The sequence below is a fragment of the Microtus oregoni genome, unplaced genomic scaffold (genome assembly GCF_018167655.1).
Source record: "Microtus oregoni isolate MIOR12 unplaced genomic scaffold, Mior012 000004F_ref0000308, whole genome shotgun sequence".
NCBI lineage: Eukaryota > Metazoa > Chordata > Mammalia > Rodentia > Cricetidae > Microtus > Microtus oregoni.
Window position 1 is genome coordinate 30,387,962 of NW_024543063.1, and position 18,169 is coordinate 30,406,130.

General features: G+C 40.6%; 1 protein-coding gene across 1 annotated transcript; it reads left to right on the plus strand.

Annotated features, from left to right (window-relative positions):
* On the plus strand, positions 1-12,023 carry LOC121446719 (zinc finger protein 431-like). The gene is made up of 4 exons (XM_041649439.1): positions 1-278; positions 9,186-9,312; positions 9,507-9,567; positions 10,338-12,023. Exons 1-4 carry the CDS (start codon positions 276-278, stop codon positions 11,632-11,634), a joined length of 1,488 nt encoding a protein of 495 aa, XP_041505373.1. The 5' UTR covers positions 1-275; the 3' UTR covers positions 11,635-12,023.
* Positions 12,024-18,169: the final 6,146 nt, after the last annotated feature.

Consider the following 18,169-nt stretch of genomic DNA (forward strand, 5'->3'; position numbering starts at 1 on the left):
GTCTGGGTCTGGGGTGGAAGGTTGGCCTAGGAATCGACTTGCGCTATGTCTTTAATCCTAAGGGCGGGACTCTTGTCACTCAAACATCACCAACCAATCAGTGCCTCTAGGCCGAACTGCCAGTCAGAAGTCTTGCAGGGCTCTTCCCAGGCCTCCACTGCTCCTTTTGGGTTGCCGAGAAGCTGGGGCCAGTGTTTTCTTTCGCCTTTTGTGCTGCTAGTGCTGCTGCAGGGAGCTGTGAGAGGGCCGCGGGCGAGCCGGGAAGCCAGGAGGACATGGTGAGCGAGGGGCTGCTTTCCCAGATCGGGAAGATCAGATGCGGAGATCCAGGATCCTGCGTGGCGGGTCCTGAGGGCCGGGTGGGAATCTGCAGTCATATTCCGTGTCTTGTGAGCTCCCATGCGGTCCCTGCTGCTCCCTGGACCCAGGCACAGTCCTGTGTATAACTTTGCTCTGTGGGCTGCAGCCCTGCAGAGCGATGGGCTCAGGGAGCTGTGTGTGGAACCGTGTTTGGAGTCAACAATAAGGCGCTTTTGGTGCAGCCACGGAAGGCGGGTTGAATAACTTGGAGAGGCCTGTTTTCCCCAGTATCTTTTAGATATTCAGTACTTTGCACCTGACCTGTACATGTAAGGTTCATTTACAGGTAATTGTGTGGAGGTTGTAAAAGGCATCTCCTGTGTTGGGTAGCGCTGCACAGTTAGCTGTGATGAAGAAGAGTAGATTCATGACATAAAGAATTTACCCATGATTAGAGCTAGTAAGCCTCATAAAGCAGGAAATAACTGAGGAAGGCTGCATCTAAAACACCCCAAAGATAAGTTTATGCTAACCAGGCCTGCTAGAGATGAGCATTCTAGGGTACACAGTTGTTTTAACAGGATTGTCCAGACATTTGGCTCCAAACCTTTACAAAGGAGACACCCCTGGCTGTCAATCAGCCTCTAGGCCCAGTCCCATATGAAAGAACAGCCTTCTAACAAGCTACTCAAGGAGGCACTACAGGGTCAAAACCTACCTTATGGCCTCCCGTGCCTTAAAGTTCCAGTTTTCTAGTTGAGAAAGGCATAGCTCTGAGAGAGGGGCAGTATGACAGCAGGCGACAATTTGAGAAGTAAGACACTGTGTGTTGTGAGGAGTGATTTCTCCCTGGGAGGACACAGTATTCTAGAGCAGCTGCATTTGCAGCCTTTTAGAAACTGTTTCTGAGACTGCTCTCTGCTGCTGACCCAGGTGGCCCTGATTTCAGACTTTGCACTCCAGGGCGATGACTTTGTTGTCCTCCATATTACATCTCCAAAATTCTTAAATTAAATGATTGCACCACCTCAGAATTTTAAAATTATCCATTTGAGTCGTAGAGTTGGAGTTGACTGTCCATTGCAGTAACAGAGGGATTGCCACATGGAGCCTTCGGACCAGAATAGGAGGAATCGTTTGTGTACACTGCAGGGGGAAACAGGTCAGGCGGTCAGCTGCTGGGGTCCAGTATGAAAAAGGCCTTGAACACTTAGGAGGAGTTAATTTATAATTTCCCAGCAAGTGTTAACGCAAGTCACGTGAATAAATACATTTCAGATTGGTGGGTGTACAATTTGAGAAAGTTGCCTTGGGAATGAATATTGACTGTACTCATAAAGACATTCCTCCTAGTTCCATGATTCTCTAACTTCAATTTTCTGCAAGACTACTTTTTTTTTTATCATTTTTATCATTATTACTAATTTGTCATGAGTTCTCCCTGAACTTCGAAAGCAATGAAGCCATCATCCAACCTTCTGGTGAAAGGGGGGTCTGTCATTATTTTTTTTTATCTCTCCCCTGCATTTCTCTCCTGTCCTCTGAAGAAACTGTGGCTCACAGGTAGAAAGTTCCTTCAGTTCTCCTGAACTTAAGCGTGAAGCCGCAGAAGAAACATCTTCTTCTGTATCCTTAAATCTCTACTTGAAATTGTTAATATTGTGGGTACCCTTCCACTCATTGACAGGGAATCACTCCACTCAAACACTGAGGAAAGGGCTGTGCAAGCTGGTCCCATTGTGTCCAGGAGGAACGGGAAGCGCCTCCTGAGTGCAGGAAGACAGCAGGGTTACCTTGAGACAAAGAATCCTGAACTTGCCATGGGGGAACTTTCCTGTGCAGATATTTTCCTTCATACATGTGAGTCAGCCCAGAGGACTGAGGAACAGGCCATTGGCTGTAACTGTGCCAGGTTACAGTTGTCAGCAGCCAACATGTTTATATAGTCAAGATCAATCAGTCCCTTATTAATGGCCTTTCCTCTACTAGGGGAGGACCTACTCCTTCTCCCCCATTCCTAGGAATCCTCTCAAGAGTCAGTTTCATCAAAAGAGCTAGTTTTACTGCTTCTTATAGACTTAGAAAGAAAAGTGATATACTCAGCAGAGGCTGTACTAGGTTTTCATATCGACTCCTAAATGTCCCCCAGTTCCAGTAGTCTCTTCCCATATTCTCTCTCTCCATCCTTCACACACGCCTTTATTTATTGATTATATATAGTGTATAATCATTGTACTTATTAAGTATAGACTTATATTATTATTTTTTTTGTTTTGTTTTTTGGTTTTTTTTTTGTTTTCGAGACAGGGTTTCTCTGTGGTTTTGGAACCTATCCTGGAACTAGCTCTTGTAGACCAGGCTCGTCTCGAACTCACAGAGATCTGCCTGCCTCTGCCTCCCGAGTGCTGGGATTAAAGGCGTGCGCCACCACCGCCGGGCTCTTTATTTTGCCCTTTTAATAACTGAGTAATACTCCATTGTATCAATGCACCATATTTTCTTTATTCCTCCTTTGATTGAGGGACTTCTAGGTTGTTTCCAGTTTCTGTCTATTAGAAATAAAGTTGCTATGAACATAGTTGAACAGGTGTCCTTTTGGTAGGTTAGAGCATCGTTTGGGTATATGCCAAAGAGCACTATAGCAGCATCTTGGGGTAGATCTATATGACATAATACTCTGTTCTGAAGTGTTCTGATATCATACAACTAGTCTGTTTGGGTAGCCATAATAGAAATATTTGCAAAGTATGATACTTGGAATTCTTGAGTACTATGAAGAGAGGATGAATAAAATATTTTTGCATTTAATACTAGTGATTTAAAATAATCATTTTGATTCTTCTTCAATTACTTAAAAAGGCTGTGCCTGCTGGACACACTCATCTATGTTTGGCAGAGTCAAAAAATTCAGTGAGGAGACTGTGAGAGTTCTTCGCATGACTCTGCGGAGATGAAGGCAGGGCTGTATTATTTTGAGAAGATGGGATATTGAGATACCCAAGCTATGAGACATCTGCTATGGAGAGCTGCATACAGGGAGTAAAAGTAGCAAAGGAGAGACGTGTCAGAAAATCTGCGCTGTGATCAGTGTGATTTTACCTTGTAGCATGAGTTCTAATAGGTTCTAATAATAAACGCCTGGAGTGAGATATGAGTAAATGCTGAAAGATCAGCAAGGCAAAGGACCAGTCACAGCCGTACTTGACCTAGCCAGTTTCTCTGCTGAAGAGAGGGAGGTCCTGTCTCCTCTCTGCCCAGCCGTGTCACTTCCTTTCTGTTGGCACGTTCTTCCAGACCGCTTTGGTTAATGCGTGGGTAGCTACACCCTCTGGTCTTCAGGCAAGCTTTATTTGTTAGAATACAAATATCACCACATTTCCCCTTTTTTGTCTTAAAATAAAAAACAAACGTCATAAATAATATAAGTCTAAGGCCGTGTGGTGGTGGCGCACACCTTTAATCCCAGCACTCGGGAGGCAGAGGCAGGCGGATCTCTGTGAGTTCGAGACCAGCCTGGTCTACAAGAGCAAGTTCCAGGACAGGCTCCAAAGCCACAGAGAAACCCTGTCTCGAAAAAAAAAAAAAACAAAAAAATATAAGTCTATACTTAATAAGTACAATGATTATACACTATATATAATCAATAAATACATCAATAATGTCTAGTATATAGTAATTGACAAATTTAGTGAAAGTACTCCATATCCTATCTTGGTAAGTCCAAAATTTGTATCTATTTCATTTTCTATTCTAACTTGCATTACCAAAACTATCAACTATCTTTCATTGTCTGTCAACCGTACATTCTTTATACCTCTTTAGTGAATTTCTTTGCTGAATCTGGTAAAAAGGAAAAGTATAACTATAAAGTCTTCAGCTCTATCAGAGGCCAAAGAAGGATATAATATTACTAGAGTAAGCTGGAAATGCAAGCAAGCGACATCCAAAAGATGAAAAAGTGAAGGCTGGAGAGGTGGCTCAGCGGTTAAGAGCACAGGCTGCTCTTCCAGAGGTCCTGAGTTCAATTCCCAGCACCCACATGGTGGCTCACAGCCATCTGTAATGAGGTCTGGCGCCCTCTTCTGGCGTGCAGGCACACATGGAAGGAATGTTGTATACATAATAAATAAATAAATCTTTAAAAAAAAAGAAAGAAAAAATGACAGGAACAGTTGGATACATGGACAGTCACCTGTAGGTGGTGGCTGCTTGTTCATTTTCTGGCTTCCCAGACTCAAAATAATTATACAGAACCTATATTTATTACAATATTGTTTGACCAATAGCTTAAGTTTCTTATGAGCTAACTCTTACATCTTAAGTTAGCCCACCTCTATATTCTGTGTATTTCCCACGAGGCTCTTGGTTTACTGGCAAGGTTCTGACTGGTGGCTGGCGTCTTTCTCCTTCAGAGGCTACGTGGTGTCTCCCTGACTACCTACTCTCCCTGTATAACAGATTTCCCACCTGGTTATATTGTGCCCTGCTATAAGCCCCAAACAGCCTCTTTATTAACCAATGGTAATAAAATATATTTACAGCATACAGAGGGGAATCCCACATCAGTGACCCAAGGTTCCTCTGCAATGTTGGGTCACCCATCTTCAGCCTACAGGCTTTGCATGTTGGACACATGTTTCTGTGAAGCAGGTATTCTACAGACCTTTCGTACCTTCTTAAATGCCATATGCGCAGATCTGTGAAGTATTTGAAGACAACCTGTCTATCTAAAATATATCTCTGTTTGATCTTGAATACATACTTAATATGTCTATCAGTTCTTTTGTGATAAGAGACTAATTGCTAACCTGCATTTCCTTATTGTCCTACATAGTTGGTAATCATAACTTTCAAGGGCTAAAAATACACATTACATTGTTAAATGACTTGCATAGTAACAAATCCTTGAATAACCCTAGAAATGTATATACAGTGTGTTCTGAAAAAAACCTTCAAATTTATATCAATATACAAAAAATCCAAGGCAATGTAAAATATTGAAAAGAAGTAGTTGCTTTTTTGTTTGAAAGGTCAATTCAATAATCTCCCTTTTATCCTATTTCCATATCTCCTTTGTTTTCAGAGTAGATCCAATAATCTATCTTTATATCCTATCATATCTATATCCCCCATTTTTCTTTTGAAAATAAGAACTCTGAATCTAAAGTCCTTTTTTCAATTTTTTTTCTTACAGTTACCAATAACAACTTGTAACCAACCCCCATAAACAATGAGAAATATCCATAACCCACTAAATGATCAAAAACCACCCACTCCTATCTCTGGGGATGTTGGCATGGTGTTCTCAAAATTACTTCCTGCTGCCTGGGGGTAACAGCATCTTTCAGTGATCCCGAAAAGTAAAATTTGGATGGTCAATACTCAGTGAAGTAGCTATATCATGTGTTGTCCAGTAGCTCTGCAATAGGAAGTCCAGGACTTGTCTCAGTTCCTAGCTAGAGTAGTTTGAGCCAGGATTATCTCAGGTAGCCACTTCAAAATTGTCCTGAGCAGTTTGTAGTCCAAAGTCAATCTTTAGTGGTGTTTTTTAGCTTAGTGTGGTTATCATAGTCCTGATGGAATCATCAGCGTGGGGCCCAGCCTCCTTTTGGGACCTTCAGAAGTTATTGTTACGCCTGGTCTTGGTTCACTGCAGGAAACATGAATATTTTAAATATTCTATGCAGCAGATCTCAAAGAGGTTAAAAGATCAATATTTGATTATATATATATATATATATATATATATATCTCCAGAGTGCAAAAAAGTAATTCCTACTTTCCTGATAGGAACTCAAAGCTGAAATCATGTACAGGTATCTAGATGAAGCCTTTTAAAGAATTAGTTAGTACTGCATATAATCTCAAGAAAAGCTGGTAAGTAGTCAAAAATTTTAAAGGAGGGCTGGAGAGATGGCTCAGTGGTTAAGAGCACAGACTGCTCTTCCAAAGGTCCTGAATTCAATTCCCAGCAACCACATGGTGGCTCATAACCGTCTGTAATGAGATCTGGTGTCCTCCTCTGCCCTGCAGGCATATGTGGCGGACCTCTTGACCGGCTAGAAAGAACAACGACCACATCAGGATTCCACTCAGATCACGCTTTACTGGAGTACCCTTGATTGATGGGGAGCATGAAACAAGGGGGGCAGGAAAACAAGGGGCAAGAAGGGAAGGGCAGGGAGAGCATGAAGCGAAGGGGCAGGGAGCTAAGCGGAGAGACAGCATGAAGCGAAGGGGTGAAGGGCTCTTAGGCAGCTGCTTAAATAGGGAAATGGCACACGGGTTACCCTGTGATTGGCTGCCACCAACAGCTGACATCAGACCGCATCGGGATAGGCTCAAGGATCCTCATCCACCGCGCATGCGGGAAGCGGGGGACGAGCAGCTCTCAAAGGCATAGCCAAATATGGAGTTATTTATTTCCAACAAGACAGGATGTCGGAACCATCTTGTAATGGCGATCCTGTCCGGCTCACTACAGGCATACATGCAGGCAGAACATTGTATACATAATAAATAAATAAATTTTTTTAAAAAAATTAAAGGGTTCACTGGGTTTTGATCCTACTGCATGTACTGCCTTTATGGGAGCCTAGCCTGCTTGGATGTTCACCTTCCTAGACCTGGATGGAGGGGGAGGACCTTAGACTTCCCACAGGGCAGGGAACCCTGACTGCTCTTTGGACTGGAGAGGGAGGGGAAGAGAAGTGGGGGGAGGGGGAGTGGAGTGGGGGAGAGCAGGGAAATGGGAAACGGGGAGGAGGCGGAAATTTTTTCAATAAAAAAAAATTTTAAAAAAATTAAAGGGTTGAGGATAGTGGCAATACAATAGTCTTTTTTCTATTTTTTCTAATTTTTTTCTTCTGTCCCATTCCACATGCCTTTTCTGACATGAGACAGAGATTTTGGATTTTACGTTAACACACATGCTAGGGTTTAGAGAAGGAGAGAGGGACACTCCAAATCCCAAATCACATTTAATTTATGAGAGTCACTGTAGTGACCACGTGCATTTTCTTCACGGATACCCATCAATTAGCTTTAGTGACCGGGGTCAGTATGTAGGTGATTGGATATAAAACCTCCCAGATAGGGATGACTTTGAACATTTGTCTCTTTGGTGACTTTTTTCAATTACCTGTGAAACTTTTATTAAGAAGAGACTTTATGGATGGTTTTCCTCATTGGGGATGTGATATGAGTCTCTATATCCTCAGCTCATTTTTTGTTCTTTGTGTCTACTGCACTGTAGTTGAAACTCCTCCGCCGGCTTCCTTCTTGTGCTATCGTGCCTTCACCGCCATTAGAGACTCTATCTCGAAATCGTGTAACATGCAGTCGAAGCAACTGCTGTTCAGTACTCACCCAGTTTCCTACCCTTCTGTTTTTTTAATAATTTTTCTGTGAAAATAAGGTTTTTATTCGTAGCCCTGGCTGTCCTGAAAGTAGCTCTGTATACCTGTCTGGTGTCAAGAGTGGCCTCAAACTCAGAGATTCCCTTGACTCCATATTCCAAGTGCAGGGATTAAAAGAGGGCCAACAATCCTGGCTTTTTTGTTTTCATATTATTCTGATGTGCCTGGAATGAAGGTTTTTGACCATGACAAGTGTGTGCTGTTGTTCTGAGATTCACTTATACCTTAAATTTTATTTTATTTATTTATTTTTAATTTTTTTTATTATGTATACAATATTCTGTCTGCGTGTATGCCTGAAGGCCATGAGGGCACCAGACCTCATTACAGATGGTTGTGAGCCACCAGGTGGCTGCTGGGAATTGAACTCACGACCTTTGGAAGAGCAGGCAATGCTCTTAACCGCTGAGCCATCTCTCCAGCCCCTTATACCTTAAATTTTAAAATTCAGCAGTGGCTATCATTCGGTTTCCCAGGATGGCATGTATTCGTGACATTAATACTGCCCAGGACTTCTGATTCACTAGATTGCATGTATGTCATCTTCATCTTGCCTGTTATGTTTCTTTGAATTTTTGATAAAAATGCATGTTTTACCTGTAAGTATGTAAATACAGAACATGGGTACCTGGTCCTCACGTGATCAAAAGATGTTCTCAAAAACCCTGAACTTGTAGAAATGGATAATTGTGTTCTCTGAGGTAAAAACTGGGAATTTAGCCCAAGTGTGTAAGACCAGCAGGAGCAGTTTACTAATGAGATATCCCTCTACGCTGTGTTGATTATTTATGAACAACATTTAATTTGCTGTTTTCATTTGTGTATTCATAGCTGTTTAAACAGTCAGTGTCTTGTAGTAATATCTTATTGATGTTACAGTTTAAACTGGGACACTTTGGGTTTCTGGAAGATGAATACAGATCTCTTTGTAGTAACATCAGTGGGAACCTCTGAGTTCTTTCTATTTTTTTGTTTGTTTGACTGAATTTTGCAAGAAACACATGGTCTTAATCTGTAATTCTGTCTGTCCTGGATCTGACTGCATAGACCAGGCTGGCATCCATTTCCAGGGCAGATATACCTCCTGCCTCTGACTTTTGACTGCAGTGCTTAAACGTGTGAGACAATATACCCAGCCTATCCATTTTATTTTCTTCTGTAGTTAATAATTGTTCATGCAATTTCTCTCCTGTGTACTCTGTGCTGTTGATCTATTTTACTTGTTTCTATGTTTTTAATAGGCCTTTCTGTTGCAAGGTGATATCCTATTTACAGGGTACAGAAATGAGAGAGGTTAAACTCCTGTTCATTTTCCTTCCAGCGTGACTTGGTGATTACATTGTAATGTCTATATAATGGATTACGTGCAGGGAGTACCAGAATATATGACCATATTGTCAAAGAAGTGTACATTTACAATGTTGTCACTATCATGCTTTCTGTTGTACACATGTATGGATATTTCAGAATGCAGTGACCTATGATGATGTGCATGTTGACTTCACTTGGGAAGAATGGACATTGCTGGATCCTTCCCAGAGGAATCTCTACAAAGATGTGATGTTGGACACCTACAGGAACCTCACTGTCATAGGTAAGACTGAGTTTTCCTTCAGGGTTTTAAATAAGGGGACAGCTTTTCCTTAATTTTTGATGTTCTTCTATAATTTGATTGAGAAAGAAGAATGAGGTGACTAAATCAGACATGGTTGTAAGGTGTACTTAAGGTAGTAATTTACATTTTGAACACTTTTAGTAATAAACCTTAAATTTTCTGCTATATTGTAGGATACAGTTGGGAAGACCATAATATTGAAGAACATTTTCAAAATTCTAGAAGACAAGAAAGGTAATTACCATGTGCAAACTGATACAATGTGCCTCTGGAGAAATTGTAATGTGTCCTGGAATTTTTATGCAAAAGCAACAGTGTAAATAAGCCCAGCTTCATGAGCATTGATGATTGTGAAATTCCCATTAAATCATATACCTCAATTTCAAGAAGATGAATTACATCTGTAAGCCGTTCTTTTAATAAACAAGAAAAGAAGGCCTTAACGATACCACCATTTGAATCATAGCTAAATGAGAGCTATGCTGCAGAACTGCCAATCTATTTAGTCTCATATCACTTATTTTAGAAAATGTATACGTGTTGAAGAGGTGATAAGTGCAGCTCTAGAACCTTCTAATAAGCTCACAGTCCATAGTAAACTAGTGTTCCTAATTGTCTTGCTGTGACTGTGCTAAGTTTAGTGAGATGGGCATCTAGAGTCAAGGGTCTGGGGGCAGTTGTTATGGAGAAACCTTACTCTATACCACATGTCTATATCTGAAGTTTTCTATTTTTCTGCAAATACGTGAAAAATCTCATACACAAGAAAGATTCTGTAAATGTGAACTCTTTAATAAAGTATCTTAACATCACAGGTATCTTCAAAGGTGAAAACAACCTGAAATGAAGGGGAACAAAATAAGTGTAAACCCAGTAATAAAATCCTTGAGATCTTATTCCTCTTCATAGTTGGACTAAATAGTAAAATGTATTCATATAGATATGAAGATTCAACTGTGATTTGAACATGATAAATCTTTTACATGTGTCAATTATCCTTGCAGGCCTGAACGAAATCACACTGGAGAGAAACCTTCTGTGTGTAGTCAGTATGTTAAAGTCTTTGCTTATGACAGGCATCTTCAAAGGCATGAAAGCACACATATTGGAGAGAAACTGTATGAAGTTAGTCTATGTGGTGGAGCCTGTGAACGTGAGAGAAATCTTCAAATGAATGAAAGAGCACAGACTGAAGAGAAACCCTATGAATATAATCCATGGGGTGGGGCCTTTACTCCTCACAGTCATCTCCGAAGGCATGAAAGAACACATACTGAAGAGAAGCCCTATGGATGTGATCAGTGTGGTAAAGCCTTTGCACATCCTAGGAATCTTCAAATGCATAAAAAAACACATAGTGGAGAGAAACCCTATAGATGTGATCAGTGTGGTAAAGCCTTTGCACATCATAGAAACCTTCAGTTACATAAAAGAACACATACAGGGGAGAAACCCTATGGATGTGATCAGTGCGGTAAAGCCTTTGCACATCATAGTAATCTTCAAATACATAAAAGAATACATACTGGAGAGAAACCCTACGGATGTGATCAGTGTGGTAAAGCCTTTGCACATCCTAGAAATCTTCAAGTACATAAAAGAACACATACTGGAGAGAAACCCTATGAATGCAATCAATGCACTAAAGCCTTTGCACAGCAAAGTCATCTTAAATGCCATAAAAGAACACATACCGGAGAGAGACCGTATGAATGTAATCTATGTGGTAAAGCCTTTACATGTCACAGTAGTCTTCAAATACATAAAAGAATACATACTGGAGAGAAGCCCTATGAATGTAACCAATGTGAAAAAGCATTTGCTGATTTCAAATCTTTTCAAATTCATAAAAGAAGCCATACTGGAGAGAAACCATATGAATGCAATCAATGTGGGAAAGCCTTTACACAACACACTAATCTTCAAACACATAGAAGAAAACATACTGGAGAGAAACCCTATGAATGTAGTCAGTGTGGTAAAGCTTTTGCATGTCACAGTAGTCTTCAGATACATAAAAGAACACATACTGGAGAGAAACCCTATGAATGCAATCAGTGTGCTAAAACCTTTGCACAAATTGGTCACCTCCAAACACATAAAAGAACACATACTGGAGAGAAACCCTATGAATGTAATCAGTGTGGTAAAGCCTTCACTTCTCACAATGCTCTTCAAATGCATAAAAGAACACATACTGGAGAGAAACCCTATGAATGTAATCAATGTGGTAAAGCCTTTACACAACATGGTAATCTTCAAACACACAGAAGAAGACATACTGGAGAGAAACCCTATTAATATAGTCAATATCATAAAGCCTTTGAATGTCACAGTAATCTTCAAATGTATACAAGAACACATACTGGAGAGAAACCGTATGAGTGTAATCAATGTGGTAAGGCATTTCCTCACCATAATGGTCTTCAACTACATGAGGGAACACATATTGTTGAGAAACCCTATGAATCACTGTGGTAATGTCTTTGCGTTAATCAGCAATCTATGAACTTATCAGAAAAAGATGTACTGCAGATAAACCCTAAAAATATAGTCAGTGTGACAAAATTTTGCAGTTTATACAGGAGTAAACCTGTTTGTGTGCAGTCAATCTATTAAAGCCTTTGTTTATTGCAATAGTCTTTGAGTGAGCCTGGCGATGGTGGTGCACGCCTTTAATCCCAGCACTCGGGAAGCAGAGGCAGGCAGATCTCTGTGAGTTCGAGACCAGCCTGGTCTACAGAGCTAGTTCCAGGACAGGCTCCAAAGCCACAGAGAAACCCTGTCTCGAAAAACCAAAAAAAAAAAAATAATAATAATCTTTGAGTGCCTATAAAATATTCTGAGAGCATATTATCTGTAAAGTATTTGGTAAGCTCTGTATCCAACACACATGAAAGAGCATTTACTCTGGAAAAGTTTGACAGTGTCACCCATCTGTTCAAGATTTATGATGTCCGTTTTTATATTGTTTGCCTCTGCAAATGATGGGAAAAAAATCAGTTTAAGAATTTATAAAGCCCTATGTGTAGGGAAAAAGTTCGAGTCAAAAAACACACCCTCAGCAGAGAAGTGGGTCTCGAGTCTGGGATGTCTGGAAGGTGAAATGAGACCAGGAATACAGGAGTCTGATGCAAGCTGACAGACCATCAGCTGCAGGCCAAGTTCTTCCTCTTCCTCTGTTCCTTGCCCCGAGCTTCAAACCTCAGTCTTTTATTGTAAATTTTACACAAGGAAAATGATTCTTTTTTCTTGCCACAGGTTAATCATTACAGGGACAAAGCAGTTCACAAGAAGTATAAAGATTCTTTGATATCAGAACACAATCATTCATTTTGACATTTTCCCAGTTCCTAACCCCATGCCAGTCACTATATTCTTAATTCTTAGCTGAGTTAATCATAGAACAACTTCTGAGGGTTTTACCTCAGAGGCTAACTGCTTGCAGTTTACAGAAGCATAGTTCAGTGGGTTTTACTACATTGTCATAACTTCAATTTGATTTATAAGTCCATAGGCAGTCAGCCCTAGGTTCTTCAGGAACTTTGTTGATCATAACCAAGTTCTTTTCTGTTTCAGTATAATTCTTTTACCAAGTTTTATAATCAGGTAAACAAAACAATTTCTGCATTTTCCCAAATTTCTGCAATTCTTTCATCAGCCAGGTTTTTTCCCATAACCTGCTTCATAGATTTAATGCCTGCCCACTCTCTCTGATCAGAAAGACTGATATTGTACAGCACATATATATTTTCAGAAGCTACTAGTGAGGAAAGAGAAAAAGAACATGAAGAACAAGTGCACTAGCAGAATTGCATAATCAGAATCATCTGTAACATTGCTGAATGCATAAGCAGATTCCATAATAGTGGTCCTTTGGGGCACGTACATGTTTTCTCCTTGGTACTCAAGGAGCATGCTCATTTAGCTGCCATTAGGTTACCTGGAGGGAACTGCTTCCTGCATCTCGGGAACCGTACATGGAAGGGGGCTATGCTTTTCAGTCTCAACACAGGTCTGACAGCAGAACCAGTGAAAGGCACATTGGGCCTAAAATCAAAGTAAAAACTCACACTCTACCCCTAACCTACTACTGAGCTTGAAATCCCTGTGCAGGAAAACCAACCAATCCCTGAGCACACAACCAACCAATCACAGCATGAAACTCACCATATCCTGAGCTTGTTTAAGCTCAGGAATTGAAATCCAACCAATTCTTACCCTCGAAATACTCTTCCTGGAAAACTCTGCCTCTAAGGGGCCCTATATAATCTCTGTGCCTAACAGAAGGCAGCTGACATTTTCTGCTGTGCTAGAGGCAACCACTCTCCTGGATTCATACCTCCTAAATAAATCCTTTGAGCCAGATTTTGGTGGAGACCCTTCACTCAAGCAGAGCAGAAACCTTGCATGTAATCTCCCTAGTGGAGCAGAGCAGAGAAGCAAGGGATACCTCTGCTCAGATACTCCATCACGGGGGCACAGCAAATGCGGCAACATTTCTTAGGTGAGAGAAGCCGAGAAGTAACAGTTTGGTCCAGAGCTAAGTAGAAATGAACATCTCTGCTGGGAAATTCCCTAGTGGAGCAGAGCAGAGAAGTGATGGGCATTTCTGCTCTGATAGTCACTAGTGGAGCAGATTAGGAAAGTGATGGACAAGTTTTCGGGGAAACTCCCTGAGGGGGTAGAGCAGTGTGGTGATGGACATCTCCGCTGGGAAGTTCTCTTAGCAGAGTAGAGTGGAGCCCAGCTCTAATGACTCAGAGAGGAGCAACGTTGCCACATGATGCTGGGGACCGTACCCCACCAGGACACAACTGCAGGTAAGGCCTGACTTCCTGGCAGTCAGTATTTCTCCTTACAGCGTTAGGTTCCCAGGATACCTTCTGTTTACTGCTGTGTATATAGCCTGACTCCCACCCGCTAGGGTAACATCTTTGACAGTGCCACAGTTATCTTGGATACTTTCCCTCCATCGCTTCATTTGTAGCCTGACTTCCCAATATTCAGGATTCCTTTATCCTCACAGCTGTAGATACCCTGTTTGTAGCCACATCCACTGTCAAAGAGTAAAAATAAGCTCACCCTCTCTGACCTCCAGTCAAGGTGGAACAGGCTCCCAACTGTGCTGTGGGCCTCACACACGTCTGCCTGGGATCTGCCATGCTTCCTGCCACAAAATAATGAACCAAAATTGTGAACCTCTCAGTCTGCCCCCAGTAAGGTTTTTTTTTTTTTTTTTGGATTTTCGAGACAGGGTTTCTCTGTGGCTTTGGAGCCTGTCCTGGAACTAGCTCTGTAGACCAGGCTGGTCTCGAACTCACAGAGATCCGCCTGCCTCTGCCTCCCAAGTGCTGGGATTAAAGGCATGCGCCACCATCGCCCGGCTAAGTGTTTTCTTTTATAGAATTTGCCATGACTATAGTTTCTTATCATAGCACTAAAACCCTAATGAAGGTGTGATCAAATTCAGTAACTTCTGGTGAAGGCAGGACTTATCAGGAAGTTAGGTCTCAATTACTATTAATAAGAAAAGAAATCAGAACCACCATCTGAACCATGACATCTTAGGTAAGAGAGTAAATGATCTATCTGTTGACAGATACGTTATCCTCAATCCCTGGTGACTGAAGACCGAAATTTTAGAGTGTCTGTAGGTTATCTAAAGACTCTAATGAGGAGCTGGAGCCATGGCTCAGAGGGGCAGAGCACACACTGCTCTTGTAGAGGACCCAAAGTGTTTGTCCAGCCCCCATGTCAGGTCATTCACACCTGCCTGGAATTCTAGGTTTCAAGAAAGCAAAACCTCAGGCCTCCATAGGCACGTGTCTTCATTTACACATACCCTTAGACATCATTTGTAAAAAGTCAATCTTAAAAATTCAAATGAATTTGAATATACTTTTTGTTTCGGTTTCACATTTAAAACCAAAATTGACTGACATTTACCTCAATTTTCTACTAATGACTTAAATTACAGATTTTTTTATTTTAGGTTAAAAAAACCTATAACATAGAAACATTTGATAAAAATAAACTATTGCAATTCATGTTTACGTCAACATGAATTTTATTTTCGGATACATCTTTAGACTCAAGGGCACTTTCTTTTCCTGAATAGACTTTCTGCATTCATGTGTATAATTCCCTGATAAGATGAATGTATGATACAATTAGGTGCTTGAAGTTATGAGCAATGTGACACTGTTGGCCAGTGGGTTAGATTGTAGGAAGAGGAGTTTCTTTCTAGTGCCTTAAGTCTGCAGTATCATGTTGTGAGGAACTACTAAGTTCATAGAGATAATTCCTGTGCTGGTATTTTATTTATGATCTAACAAATAAAGCTTGCCTGATGATCAGACTGCAAAGCTAGCCAAACTAGTCAGCCATAGATGCCAAGCAATGGTGGCACACACCTTAATCCTAAACAGCCACACTAGGTAGCCATAGAGGCCAGGCATTGGAGGTGCATGCCTTTAATACCAGCACTTGGCAGGCAGAGTCAGACAGATCTCTATGAGTTCAAGCCTTCTCTAGAGTACATGAGGTACTCTAAAAGATCTAAAAGAGAAACTGAGCTCACACCTGTGACCCAACCACTTGTGATCACATGACTTTAATCTCAGAAGTAAAGGAGGTGGAGGCAGGAATGCAGTGCAGCCTGTCTGTCTGAGGCAGTCAGTCTGAGGACAGGATCGCCCCTTTGGTCTGAGGTAGATAGGGTCTTGGTGGTGGTTGACTGCTTTGCTCCTCTGGAATTTCAATTTTCCCCTTAATATCTGACTCAAGGTTTTGATTATTAAGACCTATTAGAGCTCAAGCTACAACTTCTGCTTTGCAGTACGAGTCATCTTAAATGTCTTAAGTCAGCTTTCAACATTTCAGATAGAGTGGGGTAAAATCTTTTAATGCAAGGACTGCGCTTCTACATTAAAAATCATCTAGGGGCTGGAGAGATGGCTCAGTGGTTAAGAGCATTGCCTGCTCTTCCAAAGGTCCTGAGTTCAATTCCCAGCAACCACATGGTGGCTCACAACCATCTATAATAAGATCTGGTGCCCTCTTCTGGCCTGCAGGCATATACACAACACAGATGGACTATATATAACAAATCAATAAATAAATATTTTAAAAAAAAATAAAAAAATAAAAAAAAATAAAAATCATCTAATTCATTTTGTATTGAAAACTTAATACATACTTAGGTGTGTTTATTGCAATCCCACTAGGTTGTATTTGTTGGGTTGTGTTTTGCTCCTTTTCCACACTGATATAAATTATTCTGACTTCTAAATGAGAGTCTCATGTGAATAGCAAGGCATCTGCAGAGATGTTTAGCTGTTAAGTACCAGTTTGTTTCTATATTTGCTTTGCTCATACCTCATGACTCTGAAGGATTAAGTCATTTTGAAGACAAGTACTCCTAAGTCAAAAAGAATGGAATGCTTGGCAATGAAATTAAAAAAAAACCCTAATCATCCACCTTCTCATCTATAGAATGTATATCCAGACCCAGCAATAAAAATACTTGATAGACAATCTGTACCTCCACAACTTTCTCCTGATCACAGAAGACAGGACATGTAGATGGGGCAAAGGTGTTCGCAGGGTGCAGCCCCATCAACAAAGAAACAGCAAAGACAGATGTGGGTTTTCTGGAAAAACTGGAGTTAATGTTGTTCTTGTGGAAGAGTCACTACCTAGTGCCTCCAAAGGAAAAACCCAGTACACGGTGATTCCCACTAACTTAAAATGTACTGTTCTATATGAATAAGCATAGATATTTCAAACACAGTTTGAGAACATGTTCATTTAGCAAGACAACACTATTAACTTCCTCCCTAGGGTGTGGGAGTTCCCAAGCCCAAGCTTTGGGCCTGATTTACAATATGTGACATTAATTCCCACCTATGTAACAGGACTCAGTTCTTACTGAAAACTGACTGGTTACATATGCCCTTAACCTTAGGGCCACTTTTATACCGATGTGTATTTTTGGTGTCTTGGTTAAACAGCATGTGTCTTAAGTTGCATGGCCTGATAGCCAGGCTCTTTCTTCTATTCCTGTGATCTCTTAGTTTGCTTCTGGGGTGGTACCATGATGCTTTGATTACTATGGCTCTGTGGCACAACTTGAAATCAAATATAATGACATCCCTGGCATTAGCCTTTTTACTTTGGATTATCTTGGTTGCTCGGGTTCTTGTGTACTTCTATATGAATATTAAAATTCTTCTTCCCATTTCTCTGAGGAATGCCACTGGAATTTCCACTGAAATTACATTGAATCTCTAGATTGCTTCTGGTAAAAATGTCATTCCTCACAACATTGAATTGTTCCAATCCATGACCACAAGTGATATTGCAAGTTCTAGTATCTTCTCAAGATTTTTTTCATTTGGTACCGTTTTCTATTTTTAAAACATTTTTATTTTACATACCAATTCCAGCTCTCTATTCCTGCAATCCTCAGTTTTGGAAGTTGCTTATTTCTTGTTTACTTAGGTAATATTATATCCTTCTGGAGTCTTTAATGGAGTTGAAGAATAGATAGTTATAGTTTTCCTTATTATGATAAAAGATAAAATAGACATAAAATGGTAACTGTAATTCTTGCTTGATGACGGTTTTGTTGTATGTAATTTTACTATGTTAAAGTGAAAGCCTTTCTTTTTTGTTTAAACAGAAAAATGGGAAATGGTGTAGGAGGTTCTTCTGTGTGTGTTGCTTTCATTGGTTGAATAAAGAGATTGCCTTGGCCATTTTTTTTTTTTTGGTTTTTCGAGATAGGGTTTCTCTGTGGCTTTGGAGCCTGTCCTGGAACTAGCTCTATAGA